Below are 23,789 nucleotides of genomic sequence, written 5' to 3'. Positions count from 1 at the left end.
AAAATATATATATAGGCACGGAAGTGTATACACCTCCAACTTATTGACTCCGGGCTATCACTGAAAATTTTGTGATAGAAAAACCCAATATTTTTCTATTACCCTAACCTGGTGTTTAAACCCAAGGCCTCGGGATCTGCGACGTTATATTTAGCCACTATACCAACGAGGCAGTCAGACTAGACAACATATAACTAAATATATATTTATTAGATAGCTATTTATCATTTATTATAGCGTATCGCTATTGCAGTCTAACTAGCGTCTTCCGGCAGATACTACACGATACAGCAGAAGGAGGAGGGGGGCACCTGGCAGACTCTTCCCGAGCACGTCGACCCGTTTGCGACCTCGTACACCGTGGAGAGCCTGAAGCCTTATACCGCTTACCAGTTTCGAATCCGCGCCACTAACGACATCGGACCCAGTCGATACAGTAATGCCACGGAAACAGTTCGCACTTTACCGGCAGGTATGTTTATAGCGGAAGAGGCTTTTATAGAATATGCTTTTATTTTATATTTTCTATAATAATAATACATAAACGTGTTTAAAATACAAGGAACGCAAAGGAACAGATCTGACTGACCACCTAACGTTCTGCCATTGTACACTTCGGTATAGAACTAAGTATTAACATTGATAGAATTGATTAAAACAAACATTTTAAGTATACTCTAATCTACTCTACCAGAGACCACACACCAGCTATGATAAAATAATAATAATGCAATGGAACGTAAAAATAAATATTAAAATATTTATTAGTATGTATGAAATATAATTAATTTCTTCATTATCTTCCTTTAGCTATCAGTTGACCACAAAAAGAGTTTATTTGATTATGTCCTCCTGACCCATTTAAGCCAAGACCGCTAGTCTCAAGGAAGACTATCCAACTATACTGAACAGTCTTTATACAATCTCTTTTACCTCACTTTAACGATCCAATAGAACGGTAATGTTTTTAACAACTGAAATCAATTCAGATTAACCTATATATGCTTTCCGAAGCTTGAAATTGTAAATACTGTCAACGTCCAAAGCCCAGGCTCCAAGCCGTAATTCCCAATATTTGTATTGCCTGAACCAAAGACAAGATCAAGATTTAAGTCAGAATCGAGGACCTCACTTATGTAGCCTTGTAATTTAACCACTAAACCAACGAGGCCGTTGAAATGATCTCGTGCCTGACGGCCACTCCTGTAGCGCCCAGTAAAGCTGTGGAGAATCTGCGCGTGGTGCCGATAACGCCGAGCAGCGTGCGCGTGCAGTGGGCGGCGCTGGGCGAGCAGCACTGGAGCGGCGACGCGCGCACGGGCGGCTACTCCGTCTCCTACCAGCCGCTCACCGACTTCCCCGCGTCGCTGCACACCACCATGAAGCAGGAAGTGCCGGGCATTAAGGTGCGTCTGGCGATAACACTTGTCTTAAAATAAATCTTATTCAGATTGATTTGAAACTTGTTACATCAATAGTTGTGCCGATTACTGACCGAATAGTAATAGTTACAAATATACGTAGGAATAAACAACGTTAATTCGCCTATTTTGCGTGTCTTACTTTTCGTACAATATATAAAAATTGACCTATTGCGCCACAATAGGGTATTCTACTATGTTTGGAAAAATACTTCAAAATGTTAATTTTCCTAATAAAAAGCCACAAAAATATATTTCGGCAAAATAAACACGCTTTCTTGCCATAAAATTAAATTGAATTTTAGTAGTTTAGTAGTAGTTTCATAGAGTAAACACTTCGAGAGCAGTTATAGTGATATATAATCTATTTAATTTTGTTTGGTCTAGTTATTAGATCATCTTGGCAGTGAATTTCAAGTCCACAGTAGACGATCTAAATCAACAATAATTACTTTCAGAGCGATGAAGTCGTGCTGACAGATTTGGCGTTGGACCGCAACTACGAGATCAGCGTTTGCGCAGTGAACTCGCAGGGTTCGGGCCCGGCGGGCGCACCGGCCGTGGTGTGGGTGGGCGAGGCTGTGCCCACCGCGCCGCCACAAAGCGTGGCGGCGCACGCACTGTCACCCACGGAGGTGGCGCTGACCTGGGGCCCACCACACCTCGCGCAGCAGAATGGGGACCTGCTCGGATACAAGGTCTGGCAACTCTACTGACTTGACCGATCATAACATTAACATATTTATTACATGTTTTTGTGTTATTTATTCAAGTTTTTATTTTATTCCATTAGATATTTTACTTAATGACCGAGTCTCCGGAGGAACCGGAACCTGGACGACGGGCAGAGGAGGAGATAGAAGTGGTGCCGGCTACTTCCACCTCGCATTCGCTCGTATTCCTAGACAAGTTTACGCAGTATCGAATTCAGGTATTGAAATAGTTAAAACATATTTTATAGCATCGAATATTTAAATAAAAACAAAATAATATTAATGCGTCATTTTTTGTTAGGTGTTAGCCTTTAATCCGGCTGGAGACGGACCAAGATCGAACGCGATTCTAGTACGGACGCATCAGGGTCTGCCTTCGGCGCCACGTAACATAACATTTTCCGAGATCACCATGAACAGCCTGATAGTGTCATGGGAGCCACCCCACCGGCGCAATGGCCTCATACACTCCTACCTCGTCACCTACGAGACCATAGAACAGGATGAACGTTAGTAAAAATATTAATACATATGAACTGTTGCACGATAAACATCAAAGCTCTTTAAGGAGCATAAGGGTCGAATGTTAGATTAAGCAACGATGCAGTGATACATGTGGCGCCGCAGGATTCAGCAAACAAGTGAAGCAGAAGGTGTCGGAGCGGCGGCTGGCGGTGGGCGCGCTGGAGGAGGAGGTGGAGTACCGCTTCAGCGTGCGCGCCGTGACGCTGGCGGCGGGCGCGGCGGCCGAGGCGCGCGCGCGCACGGGCCCGCAGGCCGGCTCGCCCGCGCGCCCCGCCGCGCTGCTGCTGCGCGCCGACCCCGCCGCACTGCATCTGCGCTGGACCAATGCCGCCTCGGGCAAGGGGCCGCTGCTCGGCTACTACTTCGAGGCGAGGAAGAAAGGTGAGGGCGGTGGACATGAGTGCGCATGACTGTATACAGTACGTACTTGATACTAATCATGAAATATTTTAATCGTTTGTGCAGCAAAGGAAACATGGCAAGCTTGTGAGTCACGTGTTTTCTATTACTCCCTTTTGGAAGATTTTATCATTAGATTTTGGTTGATAAAAATATTAAATCGTAGATATTTATGGTATTAAGAACACCTTTAGGTAATTACTTATCAAAGTTGATAGTACCTTGATTTAACATTTTATTTTATTATCTTACACTTCACACTAAACTATAAGACTCCTTCGGCGTTTTTTCCATAAATATAATCAAATCCCTTATCGAACTGTTGAGTCGCGTCTGCATGATTCATATTTACTGTAGGATTACATCATTATACATTACTGCCTTTACGTTTGAGAGCTTAAGGGAAATACAAATATACAACAGTAGTTATGGTTAGTGCACACCAAAAGTACATTTCCAAGTTGTAATCACTTGACTTTCTCTTACTATATTAATATTTTCAGATGATACGCGATGGGAGACAATAACCAGAACAAGCAATGGTATACTGGAAGAATTTACTATTTCTTATCAGAGCTTGCTTCCGTCGACCGCTTACTCGTTTAGAGTAATAGCATACAACATGTACGGTATAAGCAACCCAGCGTACAGCGAAAAAGTTATCGTGACACCGTCTAAACTTTATTTGGAATACGGCTACTTGCAGTACCGGCCGTTTTATCGAAGAACCTGGTTTATGGTCGCTCTCGCTGCTGCTTCCATCATCATTATAATTATGGTCATCGCAATACTTTGCGTGAAAAGCAAAAGTTACAAGTATAAAAGTAAGACATTTGTGTATGTTTAGTGAATGTAGTTGTTAATAAATTCATTGAACTAGTCAATTTGTAATTGATACGAATGGAAATAACTACATAAAATTATTGACCTCGATTTTATAGTAGAATATTACAATTCAGGATAGAGAAGTGACTAATGTACAGTTTTTCTATCAGAAGAAGCTCAAAAGACGCTGGAGGAGTCACTGGCGGGCGAGACGGACGAGCGCGGCTCGCTGGCGCTGGACCTGTACCGCTCGCGACAGAACTCGGCGGCGAGCGCGGGCGGCGCGGGGGGCGCGGGCGGCGCGGGCACGCTGCGCCGCAAGGCGCCCGCGCTCGCCAAGTCGCCGCCGCGGCCCTCGCCCGCCTCCGTCGCCTACCACAGCGACGAGGAGAGCCTGCGCGGCTACGACGAGAACCCCGACGACTCCTCGCTCACCGAGAAACCCTCCGAGATGAGCTCGTCCGACTCGCAGGTGATCACCATCAAAATTAGTGTCGTCTGAGTGCTCCGAGTCTCACTAAATTAGTCTTATTTCTTTCCTCATTACGGTCGATCGGAGCTCCCACGGTAACTATTCAGATTGAAATCTATCGCATTCCTTTATTTTTGTCACGCTTCCTAACAGGCTAGCACTAATGAATTGTAGGTAAAAATGCGTTGTTTCGTCGCTGCTCCCGCTGATTGAATTTCGATGTGAATATTGAAAGGAGTGCGTTTCATTTTCGAACTTTGGCACTTTATTAATATCATCGCGACCAGTCTAGGGTGATGCGGCGATTCTCAAACGCACAAGTGTAGAAATAATCAGTTAGTAAATGTATGAACATACGACGACATTGTCAATTCATCGGGTACTTTCAATAATTTGTTTTAATACTTATTAAAGAGAGCAAAGCACTAAGAAACCATAATTGGAAGATTAAAGGCGAACATATATTTACTGACGTTAAATATCTACACTTTTTTAAATTATTTTTTCTGTAAATAGTTAATTTCTCCTATAAACGCTACTTTCATTAATTTCTTAACTTTCTCTTATAAAAGCTCTTTGTATTACTTAAATAACTCTTTGTAGTTTCTTTTACGCTTTGTATCCAAACGTGTCAAAATAATCATTAGAATGAATTATTTAAGAAGTATTGTTATCTGTGATTTTTTTTTAATTAATCTAAACCTTTTATGTTTAGAATTCGGAGAGTGAAAATGAAAGCGTGAGATCGGAGCCACATTCGTTTGTAAATCATTATGCGAACGTCAACGATACGTTACGACAGTCTTGGAAAAGACAGCGCCCCGTTCGCAACTACTCCAGCTACACGGACTCGGAGCCCGAGGGCAGCGCCGTACTCAGCCTCAACGGCGGCCAAATCGTCATGAACAATATGGCGCGCTCCCGGGCCCCATTGCCAGGATTTTCTTCGTTCGTATGACACGAACCTACCGACACGGCGCCCGCGCACGCCGTGCACATGTAGGACGCACTGCCGATTCATTCCCAATGCGTTAATTTATAAAAATAGCGCTTGTACATATCGATGACTGTTGAGTATTATTATTAGCTGACTTAATTAGATATACAGACCTATATTAGACGTAAGGATATTGTTCGACATCTTGACATAGATATATCATTTTCAAAATTTATACTTATGAAGGATAAGGTCATAACTATATAAGGTTACTATTGTACATTATTTAATATTTTATAAGATCTCGCTAGATCAATATTTAAATACATTTATATATATAATAATTTCCTATTCTGTTCCGATTTTTCAATGTTTTGACTATATTTCATGGAATACTTCTAAATATAATAAGCACATAATCTTAATAATTAACATTGAAGTATTATTAAAGACTTTGACCACGCCACATAAACTTGTATAGATATTTTATCACTTTTGTCACGAAAATATTAATAATCATTCCAATTATAGATTAAGCTGATTGTTATAATGATATTATGTACTTACTGATCTAACACTCTTCATATACATAATCTATTAAAGTTTTTGACAGATTTTTACTTTGCTATTGTATCTGTATTATTAACTGTTCACGTCAATCTCGTTTTAAATATTTATTTTTCAATTCATTATATAATGATATTTTTTTTATTCCAAATACATACATGATTAATATTTTTTACAAAAGTGAAATCTAACCTATTGTGGTATGTTGTAAGACTGTAAACACCCAATAGTTATATTTAACAAACTTTCAAAATAATACTAATCTAATTGTATGCAATTGTATTTGTATTAATTTATTCAGAATCTATTTAAGTTGAATTTTGGAAACTTTTGAATAGTTGAGTGAATTAAGAAAGATTTTTTACGTAATATCTCATGTGAGCAGCCCTCGTCTCTCTCGATGTCGAAAAATAATGTTGTATTGTTTTAACTATAAAAGCAATATTAATTAATGAAACGTTAAATTTAGATTTTGTAATTTTTTGTCTACATTTAATAACTTATAACTGACTGATAGTTTTAGAATAATCTACTATTGATTGGTGTAAATAATGATAATACTATTATCCTATGATGCATGCATTTTTGGCATGCTCATCTGGCACAATTCTTTAAAAAATCTGTGATCTATTTTTTATTTGCAATGAAATACTTTACAAAAATAGCAATAAGTATTTACATTTATCATAGGTGTCATTCCATTCAAAAGTAGAAATAGTATGCACCAATATTAATACTTAATACATACTGTAAATTCTGTTTTTATTGTATTATCATGATACGCAAAAATTTAAATTTGCATATATTGTTTTAATGGTGCCATTAATGTAGCTAATTATTTTGTATTATTTTTTTCACATATTTTAAATATACAAAGATTAGCAATTGAATAAATTATGACATTAACTTAACGAGTTTTATTTGTAATATTTAATAATGGATGTTTAGGAAAAATACCTAAGCCAAAAACATTATACTTTTATATCATATTATTTATAAAGAAATATCTTGATTCAAAACAACGCCATATATTACGAAAGAAGATTTCGAATCAAATGCAGAAACAAAAAGGCCTTATTTATGAGAATATTATAAAACAATATTAAACTTGTAGCCAAAAGTAAGTGTTACTTCAACCTTTACAAGCTGACAAGGGGTCTCTCATAGACGTATTGTTACGGTGAATGGACTAAACTGTCAATAATTCATCCAGCTTATAAGTAAGTCATAAGTCAGACTGACAAAATAAACAGTGATTTCAGAAATACTATTACTGTTTTCTAATACATGGCTATTCGCGGATATTCTATTTCAATATTAAAACAATTACAATATTACAAATGCCAAAACGTTCTGGCTTTTTTTGTAAAAATATTAAAATCACTATATAATTATTAAGAAAAATGTCGTTTTAACATCATTTAAATAAGCAATTAAATTGTATCTTTTCTTAACTTTAATTTTGTCGGGAGATTTAGCTTTTTTGTCCATAACTTAGAGATGCTTAATAGTGAGCCGAATTTTTTATCGATACATTTATTGTCATTGCTGTATTTCTCTTATCAATTTCTTAAATTTGTTAGTTAATTTGTATAGTTTCCATTCTCATTAAAATCCATTGATTTTTATGAATTTACCGCAATAATGTAGAATCTAAATACTAAGTTTAAGTCTAATTTAATAAGTATTTAATGATTTCAAAATTTTATTTTTAACCTATTTATACAGGACAAAAAGTCGATATGAAAAATTTCTTAAGATTCCCTAGATGTTCCCAAAACCTACGCTTTGACTAATACTAATAATGATAGCTTATTATCTCTGCTATCTATGATTCAAACTAACCTTTATATATTAAATGTTAATTTTCAAAATTTTTTTAAGATATATATCACATATTATCAGGATAACACAATGGAGATGTCGTTTGATAAGTTTATATTCTAATATATTTTATAAAGGTCTAATTAGATATCAGTTGAAAATATAAAATCATGCCTACTCCTCCATTACTCCTTGTACTTAAAAAAAAGGAATAAAATGAGAAGGGTAATATACGATTATGAGAGTTAATTAAAATCTGATAAATATCAACTGCTCGTTTTTTATTTAAATGGAATTGTTCAATTACATTATAAATTTACATTACCTAATATATACAAAGAGAAAAGATGAATTCGTTTCATAAAAAGGCTTCTTTAAAATCGCTAATCGTGATAAAAAATAAAATATCCACCAGAAAATACCTACTATTTTCAATATAGAAAAGTTAAGCTGTATATGTATAGCTAAACTATGTAACGTATTTTTATAATTATAATTAACTGGAATAATGTTTTCGGATTGGACGGTAAGCACAAAATTTACATAAGATTTATATTATAAAATTTATTTCTTACATACAATAATGTTTACTTATTACTTAAACTAAAAACTAAATTTAAACTAAAGTAGCTAAGTCATATCAGCTAATACAATTTTTCACAAAACTATATATAATCATATTCCTCTGTATAGAGCTTCATTTCCGATGAGTGTCAGTATTAATGAAGATTATTATAAATGTAAAGCATTAATAAATACAATAAATACTTAACATGAAAATTGAACTGACTGACTCAACTGATATCTCCAGCGATATTTTATACAAATTATTTATCTTTGAAAATTTCATCACAATGTTTTCAATATACAAGTGTTACAGACCAGATAATGTAACATACTTTAATGAAATCAAATGTCTTTTAAACCAACTTGCCTTTTAAGGCCTTTATTCACTGTTCTTTTACAAGACACACTGCACTTTATCATTGTGTAGATTCAAATAACTTTTCACGAAAGTATTTTATTTTTTGCGCAAAGAATGCTTCAAGACCGTCTGCACATCGGTAAAATTCGGAGTCTTTTGGATTAAAGTAACGACAATTGTCAAAAATTTTAGTCATATCACCAATGAATTCACTCAACGTACTATAAGTTTGGTCATTCACCTTTCTTTCCACTGTTTGTAGATCTGTAAATAAAGACATACAAAAGTAAACAATGAGACAAAGACGTCAGTACTACAGTGCAATTCTGTCAATATTTTTAATTTAGACTGTGAATAAAATATGAAAATCGTGCATTAAAATTACGTTAACTTTAAATGAACACCTCTTGAAGTATATCATGTATTTAATAAGTAATAATAGAATAAATACAAACCCATAGGTTCTTTTATAACTTTGTAATAGGTTGGAGCTTCTCTGGGATCAACAGGCTCCATAAAAGGCCATGCATTTTTATGTAATTGTATTTGTTTAACTAGCCTTTTGAGATTTTCGAAATCTTTGGGGGTGAGCTCTTTCATATTTGCGAAATTTACAGAATTGTTTTTTTGACAATTCGGGCAAATATATTCATCAATGTTATCAGCCTCAGACTGCAGAATACCAACACATCTGCCATGGAACCAATCTTGACATCGGTCACAACAAATATAAAACCTGTAAAAGAAGAATATTAGAGTTAAAAAAAAAATAGGCGTAATTTGTTACGAAATTATAACATATTTTTACGACTAATCGTAATTTTTATTTAATTTTATCCGTTTCATGGTTTAACTAAGCATCAGATACATATAAGTCTCCTCAACAATAATTGGAACGGTCTTCATTAAGTTGATATTTTTTACAATATCTATTATGATACCCGAAAATTTATCGCTTATATCTTTTTTAAAAACAACGTATTTTTTATTGAATATTTAATTCAGATTCAATCTCAGTTTATAACTATACTTAAGAGTTATATATAATCAAACGAAATTAGCAAATACATACTGCGAATTATCATACGGTTGCCGACATAAACAATAAAGTTCTTGAGTTTCCTCGGCTCGTCGACACTCCGAACAAACATACTCCTCCATTGTTTTACTCATTTCTTCAGTAACGCCAACACAGTCACCATGGAACCAATTGCTGCAATGCTCGCAACCAACGTAAAACCTGTAATATTTATTTTAACGATTAACTCTACTGCACAGGTAGGACAACCTCGCAATGTGTCAGTATCACTATTACATTTATAAAAAAAGTCCTGACGCCGCCTCTGTACGCGTTCAAACTATAAAAACGGATTTTCACTAATGGACGGAGTGATTCAGAGTGGGTTTATGTATAATTATTTACAGTTGTGTAAATTTAGTCAAATATGATGAAGATTGTTAAAATTAAAATATGCTGGTCAATAGAGATGTATGTTTATGATATTAAAGTTTTGTGTAGACCCTCATTCTACCGGTTTGAAGCTGGATTTGGTAGCTAGTTTTAATGTGAACATACTAATTTAATAATAATTAACCTGTTAGTCAACAAATTTTGGTAAATTTATTTTATTTCACTCTAGAGACTGTTTCGAGCAGTGGTTGAGTAAACGTACTTTGTGTTGTCATATGGTGTACGACATATGCAGAGAAGTTTTTCTTTCTTGTTAGCCTTCTTATTGTTGCGCGGAGTGACGTCCCGCGCTGCGCCCACCACGACGCGCCGCTTGCCGCGCACCTCCTCCTGCTTGCTGCGCTCGGCGCGCGTTCGCAGCGCCAGCTCCGCCGAGAGCTCCTTCTGTAATTCAATGTGACGAAGCTTTCGATAAGGGGAATAAGTACGATACCACTTCGCTTAACGAAAGCTTTCCCGTAAACTTATTCAAGTTTTTTGATTATTCGAACGAGACCGACCTGAATTTCTACGCCGAGCTCCTTCTCGAGCAGACCACGTTTTTTAATAATATCCTTCTTGAGCATCTCCTTGTGCTTGAACAAAAGAAGTAATCGAGAATGAGTCGAGGCGGCGCGACGACGATCATCGGGAACGGCGGGTGTGGGGGCTTGAGCGGGTGCGGGCGTGGGGGCGCTGGCGGGCGGCTGCACGGGCGGCGCACGGGGCGGTGCGCGCGGCAGCGGTGCGGGCGACAGCGAGGGCGAAGGCGAGGGTGACGGCGACGGCGACAGCGCGGGCGCGGCCACGGCGGTGAACACGACCGGCGGAGAGGGCGGCCGGGCGCGGGATCGCTTGCGCGGACTGCTCTCCACCCACTCGTCGTCGTCGTCGTGCCGTGAGAGGCCGCGGCGGCGCGGCTGCGGAGAGGGCGAGCGCACGACGACGGCGCGCACCTCACGCTCCACTTGCACCTCCGGCTTCATTTGTTTCTCCTGATACCGCTGCAGTTGAAGCAGTTTCTCTTCTATTTCGGGGTTTAAATTTTCTTGTTTTAGTGCGCTTTTAATTGCTGAAAAAGACGCACATGCGATTTTAAGAAAAGGGTTTTTAACTCATATATTTCGACGGAAATTAAATCACTTAGTCACCGAAAATATTTAATAAAACAATTTTATTAACATGATGAAGATACTTACTTTGCTGTATGTAATCTGGTGTGAGAACGAACTTGTTACTTTGAGCTCTGTCATGACCGGAGTTAATTATATCAGTTTTAGTATTATTTTCTGGTATATCTTCGGGTTTAGAAGGTATTGCCTCTTTATGACTTACGGCTTCTGCCACATGATCTTCGCCATTAAATAATGGTTGTCGCTTTATTTTATCGTCTGCTTTACTATCCTAAAAGGAAAATTAATATAATGTCACTTAAAACATGCCAAACAAAAAATAAATGAAAAAAACATTAAATAAAAAGAAACAAAAATAACTCGTTGTTTGTGGGAATATATAAGAACAAATAGATACAATTAAATAGCAGCAATAATAATTTTTTTTATATTATTTTAAAAGTAGGATCTTTTAATATTATGTCATTTGTTTTTTACCTTAAATATATGTGTATTCTGAATGAAGTAATTGATTGCCCATACACCCCCACAAGCGTCATTAATAATAAAATATATAAACAAAGAGAAAAATAATTTAACGTAAACAAATAAAAGGACTCAGATAAATAAAAGTCAAAAACTATTTAAAATTTTTATTTAATCACCATATTGCACTACCCATTTATTATAAATGGTTTGAATATTAGATCTACATACATATAACAGGTGGTGTATGAGCAATTCCTCTAACCAGTTGCACAAATAATTTCTACATATACACTGCAAATATAGAATATAATATTGTATTCATTAATATATTCTAATCATTACTTGTCAATGGAATCCAAAACGTAAATAAAAAATATCCATGTAAATATTGCTACATAATTGGAAGAAATATTACAACTAATGGATTAAAGTATATTATTATGCTTAATAGAAAAACTTAAATGAAACTAAATGCTAACTTTTATTGTGATTTTTTTGGTCAAAGCCATAAAACTGATACTCAACCTGGTGAATGGTGGAAAAGTATATGACAAAATTCTTTGTACACCTTTTATCAATCCAATTTATACAAAAAATTAAACTAATAATAATGTTCAATAGATATGAAGATACGTTTTCCTTGGAATATTATTAAATAAATGTAAACTGTATGGAAGATATAAGTGTATACATTTTAGATATCCTTTGTAGAAATTAGATTGGAAATAAATAGATATAGATGAATCAGATTTCAACATAAACATTTTACTTTAATCTAAAAAAAGAAGTAAAATTATTAAACGAAAAAAAATAGGATCGAGTAACTCTGGATTAAATTTCTTTTTACGTACAAAGAGTTAATTATATAAACAACTTTTGGCATTTTTTGTACATAAGAAACGAAACGCAACAAACAAACCTTAATCATTACAAATTTCTATATTTAGAATAAGCAACGCAGATTAATACACTTAATAATCATTACCATTTTGATTAAATTTGTGAAAATAGTGTTCAAACACTCTTACTTGTACACTCTTGATTTAAACCAAAATATAAGTAAATTGGGTATCAATGTTTGTAATTTAAATAGCAATTAAACCAATACAGGGCTATTGAAAAAACTGAATGGGCCTGAGCAAATATCACCAAATTTTAAAGATATTTTTATTTTTTTACTTAAAAGTATTTTAAAAATAAAAGTTTTGGCTTTACTTTTTTTATTCAAATGGAATACTTTCGGAATACTTAAGTACTTTGTGAAACCATTCACCCATTATGTTGAAAAGGAAGCTAAATATTTTTACTAATCTAACTATTACAACACATGGAAAATATAATTGGCAAAAAGAAAAACAGTAGACATATTTTATTTATATTTATTTGGTGATATTAATTTTATTTGTAAATGCGATTGTTTTTGCAATAACCCTATATATATTATATGACTTACTATTATAATTATAGGTATGTTAAAATGTGTCATATATTGTCTATGATGTATTACGTCAAACAAAGTAAATACTAAATTGCAATGATATAGTTCAGTACGTAGCCATTATAATAAGTATATTATTCTTAAGTTATAATTATGTTTTCTACATACAAATTTACATAGAAGTCTTTGGTGAATATATTAAAATACTAAAATTATTGCTGCATATTTAAATGTCCCTAATATTTAAAAATATCCAGTCTTACCAAAGTAGTTAATTAGTCATACTAAAATATCCCATTATTTAAGTAATTTACAAGTTATTTCATTAATCGTGTTAAAACTTAAATAATCCAGGCAAGCATAATGCGCAATTAAGTCAACAGTATATTTAATTACTACATGTATTAATATGAAATATTTTTATATTTTATAAATTTTGCAATTGAAAGTAAATCCTTTATTTTCTATTAATAAAGAGGCATATAAAAAAAATGGAAGCAGTCATTTCTTGAGGTACTGCTCTGCTTAATTTGACACAAATTGACAGTGCCAATTTACATGCAATAACCTGCAGTCATAACTATTTGTAGTTATTATTTTAAAATTATGCTTTACATATTTTTTATTTTTGATTAACTTTTTTACCTTTTTTAACATTTAAACATACGCAAATTAATAAATGTATCTTTTAAAATATTAAAGATGATCTTGCCAAATCATACTGAACTTAAACACATTTGCTTGTCTAGATAGGTTTCTTTTGATATTGATTTTTACTTTTGATGTCGTGTTACTACACTTTTAGACATTGTAAGGTGACGAAGATCGGTGGTGGACTTTTATTTTTAGTAGAAATTGCCCTCTTACGGTGTTTTGTTACTTTTAGTTAGTGTAAATTGTTCTTCATAACGACGTCAGTCACTTGATAAACACCTTGACCCATAAGATACATATATAGTCTAAAAATATTTTATCCCATTCTATTTATAAAATGCATATTTCATATTCTAATCCACGATAGGCAAACAAACATTTCCATACCGTAAGTGGCAACCCTCATTCCCAAAATCTTAACCACATTCTGAGCAAACTGTTTGCTATGGGCACGCAGTCGGCCTCCCTCCTAATAATAATAAATTACCTGGTGAGCGGGCGTGGGCGCAGAGACGGGTGCGGGGGAGGGCACGGACTGCAGCGCGGCGGCGGGCGCGGACAGCGACTGCAGCGGCTGCAGCGCGTGCAGCGCGGGCTGCGGCGTCACGGGCGCCAGCGGGGGCGGCGCGCTCGGCGTGGGCTGTACCGCTAAGTACATCTTCCTCGGCCCTAGCATGCCTTGCTTTCCTGTTGATTCTTGTGCTAAAATTAAATTTAGTCGTCGTTACCGAGACTATGCAATGAGACATTTGCGATTGCCGAAATAATCGCAAATCATGTCCATGAAATTATTACCTTTTAAAAGTTGCTGCTTCACTTGATGCTGTACTAATGCCAACTGTTGTGGCGTTAGCGAATAGCCGTGCAGGCCCTGTAGGACGATGCTTGGGCCGCTGCTCGTTTGCATCACCTTTAAAAGTTAATTAAAATGATGATTTTTTTTTCTAGCAACAATATTATATGTTTACAAATATACTTGGACCAATCTGGACTATACATCTAGAACTATAATCACCTGCGCAGTAACGGTTTTTATGACGGTGCCTGGTGGTTGACCAGCCAGAAGACGCTTTTCCATTATCTGATCCTCAGTGAGAGTCGGTTGCGTGGCGGTTGCCGGAAGGGGCGCTACGACCGGCCGCACCGACGCCACCGGGATTGGAGCTGGGGACGGACTCGGAGCAGGTGACGGATTTGCAACTGATGGGCTCTGGCCGATGTGCGCTACAATCTGCGCCTGGTTATTGCCCGTCGGCCGAATTAGCACCTGCTGTCCGTTCACGGTAGCGAGTTGGATCTTTCCCGCCGCTATTTGCTGCACGAGAGCCGGGTTATTCACGACTATCTGCTGCGTGGTGGTGGCGCGCGGGCGTGGTGCCGCGGGGCGCGGGGCGGGTGTGCGTGCCGGCGTCTGCGGACGTTGCAGAATCTGGCCCTGCACTAAAACTGTCTGTACGGGCTGCATGCGCGGCGGACACGGGGTGCGCGCGCCCGCCTGCACCACAACCTGTTGCGGAGACTGCACCACCATCTGCTGTGGGGCTTGAACGACCACCTGCTGAGCAGGTTGTACAACGATGTGTCGGCTGGTAGGCAAACTTGACTGAGACGCTGTTTGACTTGCAATTCGAGGTGACTGAATCGATACCGTGCTTTCTGTGTTGTTTTTCATTTGGGTGCCAATTTTATCAGTATTATCATTAGAAATCGTGTCATTATCTGACTTAGCAGCGGGGGATGCAGCAACTAATTGTCCAGCTATACCTTGTTGCCCAGGCATAACCACATGTAATTTACCATCTGGCATTTGTATTAATTGTTGTCCTGCAAGTAGCCCTCGAACTGTAATTTTACCATCTGGGGCTCTTATTATTTGAACTTTTTGTGGACCTTCTTTTTGAGGTGTACTATTTGATTTTGTGGCTTCAGAGGATAAAATTGATTTACTTGCACTTCCAATAGGTTGACTTATTACTCTTGTAGTGCCATCAGCACCTTTAGTCATAATAATTCTTCTAGTTCCAATTACAGTCTTTTGACCAGTTGGTGTATTAGCATTTGTAAGCAACGAAGTCAATGTACTTTTACCAGAGCTTTGATTAGGAGTATTCTTCGATTTTTCTGTAATAAAAAAAAAATATATATATATATATATAAAGAGATAAAGTTAGCATTTACATCATTTACTATGTTAATAATTATTCTCTAAACTTTGAATGAATTCAAACTGACTAATACACTACATAGTACATCTATACACTACCAAATTAAATAACTGTTGTTGTCATAAGAATGTTTACATCTTTGTAAAGGTTAATTCTTTATTTTTTACAAACATGAGAGGTTTTTAAGGTTATCCTATTTAATGAAATGAAATGAAATATACTTTATTGTACACCACAAACAAAACGAAACACGCAGAAATAAAAGTAAAACAAAATTAGTAAAATAAAAAAATAAAATAAAAAAATAAAATAAAAAAAAAACGTAAAAACTAAAATGTGTTGTACAATGGGCGGATTTAGTTAAATATAAGGAAATAGAAAGCATACCTTGTGACATCTCAAGTGCTCTTTTTTGTTGATGAGCGGCTCGTTGTTCACGTAATTGCTGCTCCATTTTATCTTTAAGGTCAGATGCATTTGGTAGAGCTGGGGCGATATTACGTTGTGGCAATTTACCAGTTGAAGTGCGAGTCACGGGAGTTACTCTTTCGGCGCGCTCACCGTATTGCCGCACTTCCCATAACTCTAGTTTATCCTCGTCTACCCATTCTTCAGTTACCTAAAAGTGTATACATCTCACATCATCTACATTTAAGCTGGATATTAAAATTAGTTTTAGTATAAATAAATCGAAAATTTACCTGAGGTTCAGTATTTTGGGGAGATTCAGCTCGTTTTCTTTTACGTAAGCCGCTTCGTATAGAAGTCACCTCTCGTACTGTTTTAGGCAATTCTAAAGGTATAACTACTTTTCTGCGAAGATATTGTGTTCGCTCCGAAAATTGACCAATATGTCGATGTTTCAATAATTCAAGTGAAACAATTTCTGTGTCGGTGGTAAGTTGATGTTTTCCGTCAGCAGTGGCTGGTTTGGCAGCCATGTCGTCCCACCGTAAGCACGCCCACATTATACGTAACTGCAACGCTGCACTAGCTAGCCATTGTAAATTGACTGTTCGATAGAGCCAGCAAGTCTTAAAAAGAGGTCTTGCACAAGGATAAGGCCATACCAGCTGATTTGGCTTAGCACTATGGCTAAAACCACTTACTGTGTTGTGTCCAGCTTGTCTGCAAAGCTTTTTTAGTTCATGATGAGGCAAAACCATAATAGTCTTAGCTTTGCTTTTTGTGTGAAATGATGAGCATAATGGATATTTAACAGGAGTCCTCTTCTTTTTCTTTTCTACTGCTGCAGTTTGTACTCTCTTGAGATAAACCTTTCCATTGGGATTCTCAGTTGAGTATATCCTTACAATGGCACCATCAATTTTTTCTTCCTTTATTTTGTCTTCTCTTTTTACACTTCTAGGCATTCCAAAGCGCCTGTTTACTAGAGCACGATATTTCGGTTTTTGTGACTCTTTCTCTGTTTTTAATGAGCATTCATAGGAGGAATCATGCCCTTTATCATTCATAGTAAGTTTATTAGAGTTGGCAGACATTTTCGCAGATTTTCCTCGTGTAATTTTTAGTTTAGGTATTGGAGGACGCTCTTTATTGTCCTCACATTTAGATTCTTGATGCTCATGGTCAGTTAATTCTTTCAAAGGACCAATTTCAACTTCATTGTCATCATTATTATTACTTGTAATATCAATGTCCATTTCATTTCCCACAGCAGGAACGGCAGATTCTTCGAGTGTACTCTCAGACTTTATTAAACACATTGAATTGTTATCATTACCAGCTTTATCTATTTTAAAATTTACATCACTATCTTCAGTAGATTTTCTCTTGACAAAACAATCCGAATTTTTGTTGTCACACTCTTGAGCACATGCTGCTGCGGATAATAAGTCAGATAAAATATTCTCATTGTTTGAGTTAGGAGCTTTTCCTAATAAATATTGCTCTAATATTGATGCTTTATTGTTTTCCTTTGAATTTGCAAATAAAAGCAAATTATAATTGTTTGAACCATCTTTCAGCAATGAAAGTAACTGGTTTAACAGTAAGCCTTTTTCTATACATAAGGGTGAATAACAATCAATTTTTAAACCTGCCAATATTGCAGATGGTTCCAATTTATTACAACCTTCTGAATAACATTTGTACTGTTTTGTTAAATTATTTAGACTTTTAAATTTATCTTTGATAGCTTCTACATCTTTTGAAGCAACAGTTATACTTTTAGTTTTAACTTCCCTATCAGATGTAGCAGATTCTTCAGCATCTGGTTCTTCGTTTTCAATGTCAACATTTTTATCTTCTTCATTCTTTAAACCTACTTCTTCTTTTTTTATATTGCTTAAAAGATTTCCTAACTTTTTTTCTTCCATAAATTTCAAATATGTTCGTCGAGCTAAAAAATCATCTAATTTAGATTTTCTTGCTATCTTAGGATAATATCTTCTTGTTGAGGAACTCAAAGCTTTTTCTACATCAATCTCTTCAAAGTCATCGATTTCTTTTTCTAATTTCATATTTTTCATAGATGCTGGCACTGTAAATTATAGACAAATTAAAAATTACATTCTTTGAGATATTATGATACATACCAGAAAACATTAAAATTAGTATCTATTTTAATAATTATGTTACTAAAAGAAAAATAAGGAAAACTTAGTTTCCAGCATATCTGTAAGATCATTTATTTTGTTAAATTTAGTATCATTGGAAAGGTGTTGACATGAATTTGTACCTTTTCAAGGTATCATATGGCAAACATGGACCAGTATTACTGAATTTTGTTAAAATGAAATAATTATAAGATCAAATTACTAAATTTGAGCTTATAAATCATTTCATGCATTGAAGAAAAACATCATGAGGAAATCTGCATGGGTCTGATGAAATTCTCTCAAGGGCATCCATTAAACCTTTATTGAAGCAGAAATTACCCCAAAACCTCACCTCACCTCATTTACAAGTTATTTACTATAAAATTTGCATGACTAAGGTTTCAATAGCTCTCAATCTATGTTGGACACAACTATTTCATTAATATAATTATTTAATATTTTAAGTATTTTCAATTTTAATTAATTGTAATAATTTTCCTAGATTATCTGACCTTGTAGGTCTAAATTACGAAAAGAAGTGGGGTGAGATATAATATAATAATAATATAAATAACACATGCAAAAAAAAATGACAGTGTAATTTGAAGGAGAATGATTTTCTTAATTTAATAGATAGGTCAATTTATAGTAATATTTCATTTAAGTCAACCAAAAAATGTTATAAATAAAATCAAGAGTATCTAGTCTATTTTTTATATATACATTATAATGATAAAAACTTATAACCACTTACATTTTGCTGTGACATCTTTTTCTTCAGTCTCATTTGAAGTCAAATATTCGTAAGTTTTAGGTTCTACTGCCAATACTTTTATTATACTTCCTTCTCTGACCCTGACAGCAATTTTCGCAGGGCCGTTATATAAGCTTAATTTAGGGTTAGAATTGTGCTTTTTGAATTTTCTTGTTGCAGAATTCCATAACCAACCCCACTGACCATGAATTCTGTATTCTTCTCCTTTTTGTTTCCAAACCTAAAAGGTAACAAACAATTTGTTAATAGGCATACATAATAAATATATAAAAAATATATTTAAAAAAATGATTTTGTATTACCTGGTGTCTTAAACCTAAAGAAAACTTAACAAAATTGTAAGCAGTCCTATAACGCTCTTCTTCTTCGTCCCTCTCCTTTTTTTCTCTTTTATCTAGTTTCTTACGTTCTTCTCGTTCAGCTGCTGTAGTTCTTAGAAGTCTGACATGACCTAATTGCTCATGCCAAGCTGGTACCCAAACAGCATTTTTAATGCATGCCTGTTGATTAAAACATATGTTTAATAATGTTTTGTTATTTAACAAAGTTTTACTTTAAATTATTTGTACAGACCTGCAATACACACAATGCCCTGGCAAAGTCCCTAGGTGCCTGACAGAGTTGAACGGCCTGTACCCATGGCTTCCGTAATAATGTCCAATTAGGATGCATAAATTGTAGTACTATATTAGATTCCAGTTGTAGTAGCGTTTGTCTTAATGTGGTGACAAACAATGGTTTTGTTGCTATATAAAACAATTATATTAGTTCACTGAATCTTTTTTTTAAATGAATACATGAAAGTAAAATTCACAATTTAGATTTATAATTACCATTTAACAGGCCAACCCATTTAAATTCTTGTCCTGAAGATAAAGAGAACTTATGTGAAGTATAACGCTTTTTATCTCTTTCTTCATTTCTTTGGGGCTTATTTAAAGCTAATGGATTAGTTGTATATTGATTAACATAACTTTTGAAGGCATTTTCATTGCCTAACTTAAAAAGATATGTACCATTTGAGATTTGATTTGATTTCAATCTTGTAACTCGTTCCGTAACTGAAAGATCAAATTAATTTTAAAGTCAATAAATTTTCCATCGAATCTTGAGGTTACAATTTAGAGAAAATTTACTCAAACAAACTACAGCAATAATAAATTTATATTAAAACATATCAACTGAGATATTGTTTGCCTTTTTCATTTTGTTCTAAATTAATTTATTAATTTAATAAATGTGATGGATTAAAGAATAAACTTACTCTCATCATTTTTCTTTTGTATTAGAGACTTTAACTTAGGTGTGCAATTATTTTTAGATTTTTTAGAGTCTTCTTCTTCTGTATCATCATGGTCATCTTTTACAGTTTCATCACTAGTGACAGTGACCTCATTTACAACATCTGTATCAGTTACTAAAGACATTTCTTCATCCTTTTCACCTACTTGAAATTCATTGCCTTGACCTATTTGTTTCTGTTCTTCTTTCATTCTTTTTTGCTTAATTATATTAGCATTCTCTACTTCTAGATACGACTTACGATTTCCCTTAGCTTGATTAGTTAACTTTTCTGTTACATCCATTTGTCTTAATATTTCTTGTTTCATTTCTAATAGCTCACGAACTAAAGGAGCTTCCATTTCAGATGCATCTAAAACTTCCAAAAGTTCTTGAAGTTGCTGGGCTGTGGTGTAATACCAGACATCACCATTATCAGCCTCCCTGTATAACAATTCATTTTTATAATTTTTATTTTACTCTATTTATGAATTGTTTTTTTTTAAATATTTTATAAAGCTCTTATTATACACACTAAAAGAAAAATAAGCATTTTTGTGACAGTCAGCTAGCAGCATTCATATATATATATATATTTTTATAACTGAATAGCTACTTACACGAAAATTCTCCTTGCAATAAACCAGTACTTCCTGCCATGTCTATCAAAACCTAAATGTTCATGGCGACATAATAGACCCTGTTTCTCTGCATCTGGCAAGCAGTCAGTTACACCAACAGTTTTGTGTTGTTTACAAAGAGCGCATTGCCAGTCTTCAGAAGGCACATCTACTAATGGTGGATCAACACATTCAAGATGGAAAACAGCTGGACATGTCTCACAACATAAAAGATCTCCCAACCGATGACAAACTCGACAGTGGTCATCATAATGTATAGGAACTGAAATATAAATATTTTTATTTATTGAAAACACTTAAAACAAATAAAACTTTGATAAATATAAGATTCCTAAGGTTATAATTTTTTAATAAACTTATTTAAGTTTCAAATAGGCTGGAAGTTAGAAAATAAGAGCATTTAACTTATATTTATAGAAGAACTATTAAAACACAATATTACTAAAAGATATACCACACCAAAAGATATATATATACTTGCCTGCCTGCATTTTATCTTTTGATGTCTTTGAATCATAATGCATGAGTTTTGACAATCAATATAGCAAGTGAGTTTGATTTCTTTATTATCATAAAAAATACTAAAGAGTCAAAATTATTAGTCTTTACTAATACTAATATTTAGTTAAAATCAATATATTCAAGGTGAAGAATAAATTACACATTACTTTTAATGAATGGCATGAAACCTGCACAAAATATGCATATGCATTACTTTTGTTCCCAAATAATTAGTATTTGGGAACAAAAGTAATCAATTATTGCTACAAAACAATTTCTTAACTAATTGATATGTTCAACGGTTATGGTAAAATTAAAAAGTGTCTCGTACTAACCTTCACTAATAAGATCATCTCTTACTGGATTTGTAATTAAAAATTGGTTACACAAAAATTGAAGCACTGCCAAACGATCTTCTACAGTAGTAAATGGATATTCACATGAATTTAATATTCTAGCTACATTTTTATCAAATGATTTATCACTTTCTACATAAACTCTTAAAACTTCAGGCCATGTCATAGTATCCAACAGAAATAAAGTAATGTTAACACTGTCTTTATGATCTAATGGCCCAAAATGAGTCTGCTGTGCATCTTCTTCTCTCAGTAGAGCTTTAAGCAACATTATATGTACCTCTATAAGCAAATTACTCTGATCTTCACAACTTATAGCTGCACACAGATCCTCTAGTCTAAACGGAGATAATCTAACCAAATGCCTGAAATGTCGTAGTACCTCATAAATACCTACTATTTGTAAAACTAATTGGTGAGATATTATCAAATCATCAGAGGATGGTGGAAGATCTAATGGAGGTATTTGACGTTCTTGTTGTAACCAGAGAGGATCTGGACTTGGGGGTCGAAGAAGATTACTATTCGTTTTTCGGGAGTTAACTCCTGTAGAGCTATAACTACTGATAGAAAAGTCACTATCACTTGCTGCACCGTCAACTATGGAACCCTCAGAGCTATCACTGGCGCGATCTTCTTCAGGATCTGATCTATCACTATAATCATCTCCGAAGTCTGAACCATAGTGATATTCCGACTCGTGATAATCAGCGGCTTGAGGATTATATCCTCTTCGTGAATACGCATTTGATAATCCTCCTCTTTTACTTTTATGCGATTTACCGCCTCTCTGTTTCCTTGTACTTCGTCTACTAACGTCACTACCTTGTGGCGAGGATGCTCTTGATGCAGATGGAGTACTAGCGAGAGAACCAGATCCTATATTTTGTGCTTGTAAATATTTTGGTTTCTTCAATAAATGATATTGGAATTTTCTATTCTTTTCAAAACTTCCCGATTTCGGGGGCCTCCCGCGTTTTTTAGCCCCCCTTCCCGTCATCATTATAAACAACTGTCAATTTTGTACAATTCCGCACGTGTATTGCAAACACATAATTGTTTACCATAACAAAACGATGTACATAATTGTATTTAGGTTCACCCTAAATCTAAGGCATTCATGATCCCAGCCTTTTGAGACGCTTCACAGAAACAATGGTACGACGGATAAACGCGATATTTTTCACAGTTTTGTCAGTAAAATATTTAGTTCATAACTTAACACTTCACAAATTTGGATTATTATCTAAGAAACAAGGCACCAAAACGTAATGACGCGAAATGTGAATAGGTGCATGCAATTCTGAAACGCTTAATGCTTGCTTCTCATTGGTCGATTGTCAGTCCGCCATGTCGTTTTTCTAACTTGAGGGTTATTGAATTTTACACCAATGGAATATCATTAAAAAATCAAACATAATACACATACAATTTATTCAAATAATCAAAGATATATATGCAATATATCCTAAATTGCAACATCCGTTGTAATTCTATCATTAATACTACATAACAGATGCGCACAACACTTTATCAATTCACGTCGCTATCAGGCAGGATAGGTAGACAGCAGCCATTTTTATTTCACCCTAGTATTTAGAGTCAATTTGCTCCTCATAAACAGAATTGCTCAAACCTCATTATTATTATTTGCTTATACAGCAAAAATATAATAAACAAAATAAATGTTCATCAATAAGGAGTCTTATAAATAATTTTATTTTTCAAAGTTCTTGTTATCGTAAGAATTGTTTTAAT

General features: G+C 34.9%; 2 protein-coding genes across 5 annotated transcripts in view; one reads left to right on the top strand and one right to left on the bottom strand.

Moving 5' to 3' along the window:
* LOC113399944 (protein sidekick) overlaps positions 1-6,765 on the top strand; it is a 37,787-nt gene extending 31,022 nt beyond the window's left edge. For 2 of the 4 annotated variants that reach the window (XM_026639257.2, XM_064215481.1), the window contains 9 exons: positions 276-472; positions 1,210-1,406; positions 1,880-2,119; positions 2,215-2,352; positions 2,436-2,643; positions 2,762-3,040; positions 3,562-3,882; positions 4,054-4,355; positions 5,071-6,765. In XM_026639257.2, the coding sequence (XP_026495042.2) occupies positions 276-472; positions 1,210-1,406; positions 1,880-2,119; positions 2,215-2,352; positions 2,436-2,643; positions 2,762-3,040; positions 3,562-3,882; positions 4,054-4,355; positions 5,071-5,313 (2,125 nt within the window). In that variant the 3' untranslated portion in view covers positions 5,314-6,765. Of the gene's footprint in view, positions 1-275; positions 473-1,209; positions 1,407-1,879; positions 2,120-2,214; positions 2,353-2,435; positions 2,644-2,761; positions 3,041-3,561; positions 3,883-4,041; positions 4,356-5,070 lie in introns of all 4 variants that reach the window. The other 2 variants (XM_026639256.2, XM_064215480.1) reach the window with 1 other exon arrangement.
* Positions 6,766-8,227: 1,462 nt separating this feature from the next.
* On the bottom strand, positions 8,228-23,789 carry LOC113399942 (nucleosome-remodeling factor subunit NURF301). Its single transcript, XM_026639253.2, has 18 exons — positions 22,011-23,789; positions 21,154-21,436; positions 20,517-20,977; positions 20,086-20,313; positions 19,826-19,998; positions 19,555-19,752; positions 19,232-19,472; positions 16,618-18,419; positions 16,304-16,535; positions 14,767-15,872; positions 14,547-14,661; positions 14,239-14,453; positions 11,258-11,462; positions 10,580-11,130; positions 10,282-10,463; positions 9,681-9,848; positions 9,064-9,344; positions 8,228-8,872 (listed from the first exon to the last, which is right to left on the bottom strand). The coding sequence occupies exons 1-18, from the start codon at positions 23,032-23,034 to the stop codon at positions 8,667-8,669; spliced, it is 7,671 nt and encodes a 2,556-aa protein (XP_026495038.2). The 5' UTR covers positions 23,035-23,789; the 3' UTR covers positions 8,228-8,666.

This window comes from Vanessa tameamea, chromosome 8, assembly GCF_037043105.1.
Source record: "Vanessa tameamea isolate UH-Manoa-2023 chromosome 8, ilVanTame1 primary haplotype, whole genome shotgun sequence".
Lineage (NCBI taxonomy): Eukaryota > Metazoa > Arthropoda > Insecta > Lepidoptera > Nymphalidae > Vanessa > Vanessa tameamea.
Note: the sequence above shows the minus strand (reverse complement) of the source record. Positions and strands in the feature narration are given on the sequence as shown.

Coding starts and splice junctions, on each gene's coding strand:
- LOC113399942 (XM_026639253.2), bottom strand. CDS start 23,034: ATGATGACGGGAAGGGGGGCTAAAAAACGCGGGAGGCCCCCGAAATCG. Junction 21,437..22,010: donor AGATGATCTTATTAGTGAAG/GTTAGTACGAGA, acceptor TTTATATTTCAG/TTCCTATACATTATGATGAC. Junction 9,345..9,680: donor CAACCGTATGATAATTCGCA/GTATGTATTTGC, acceptor CTTCTTTTACAG/GTTTTATATTTGTTGTGACC.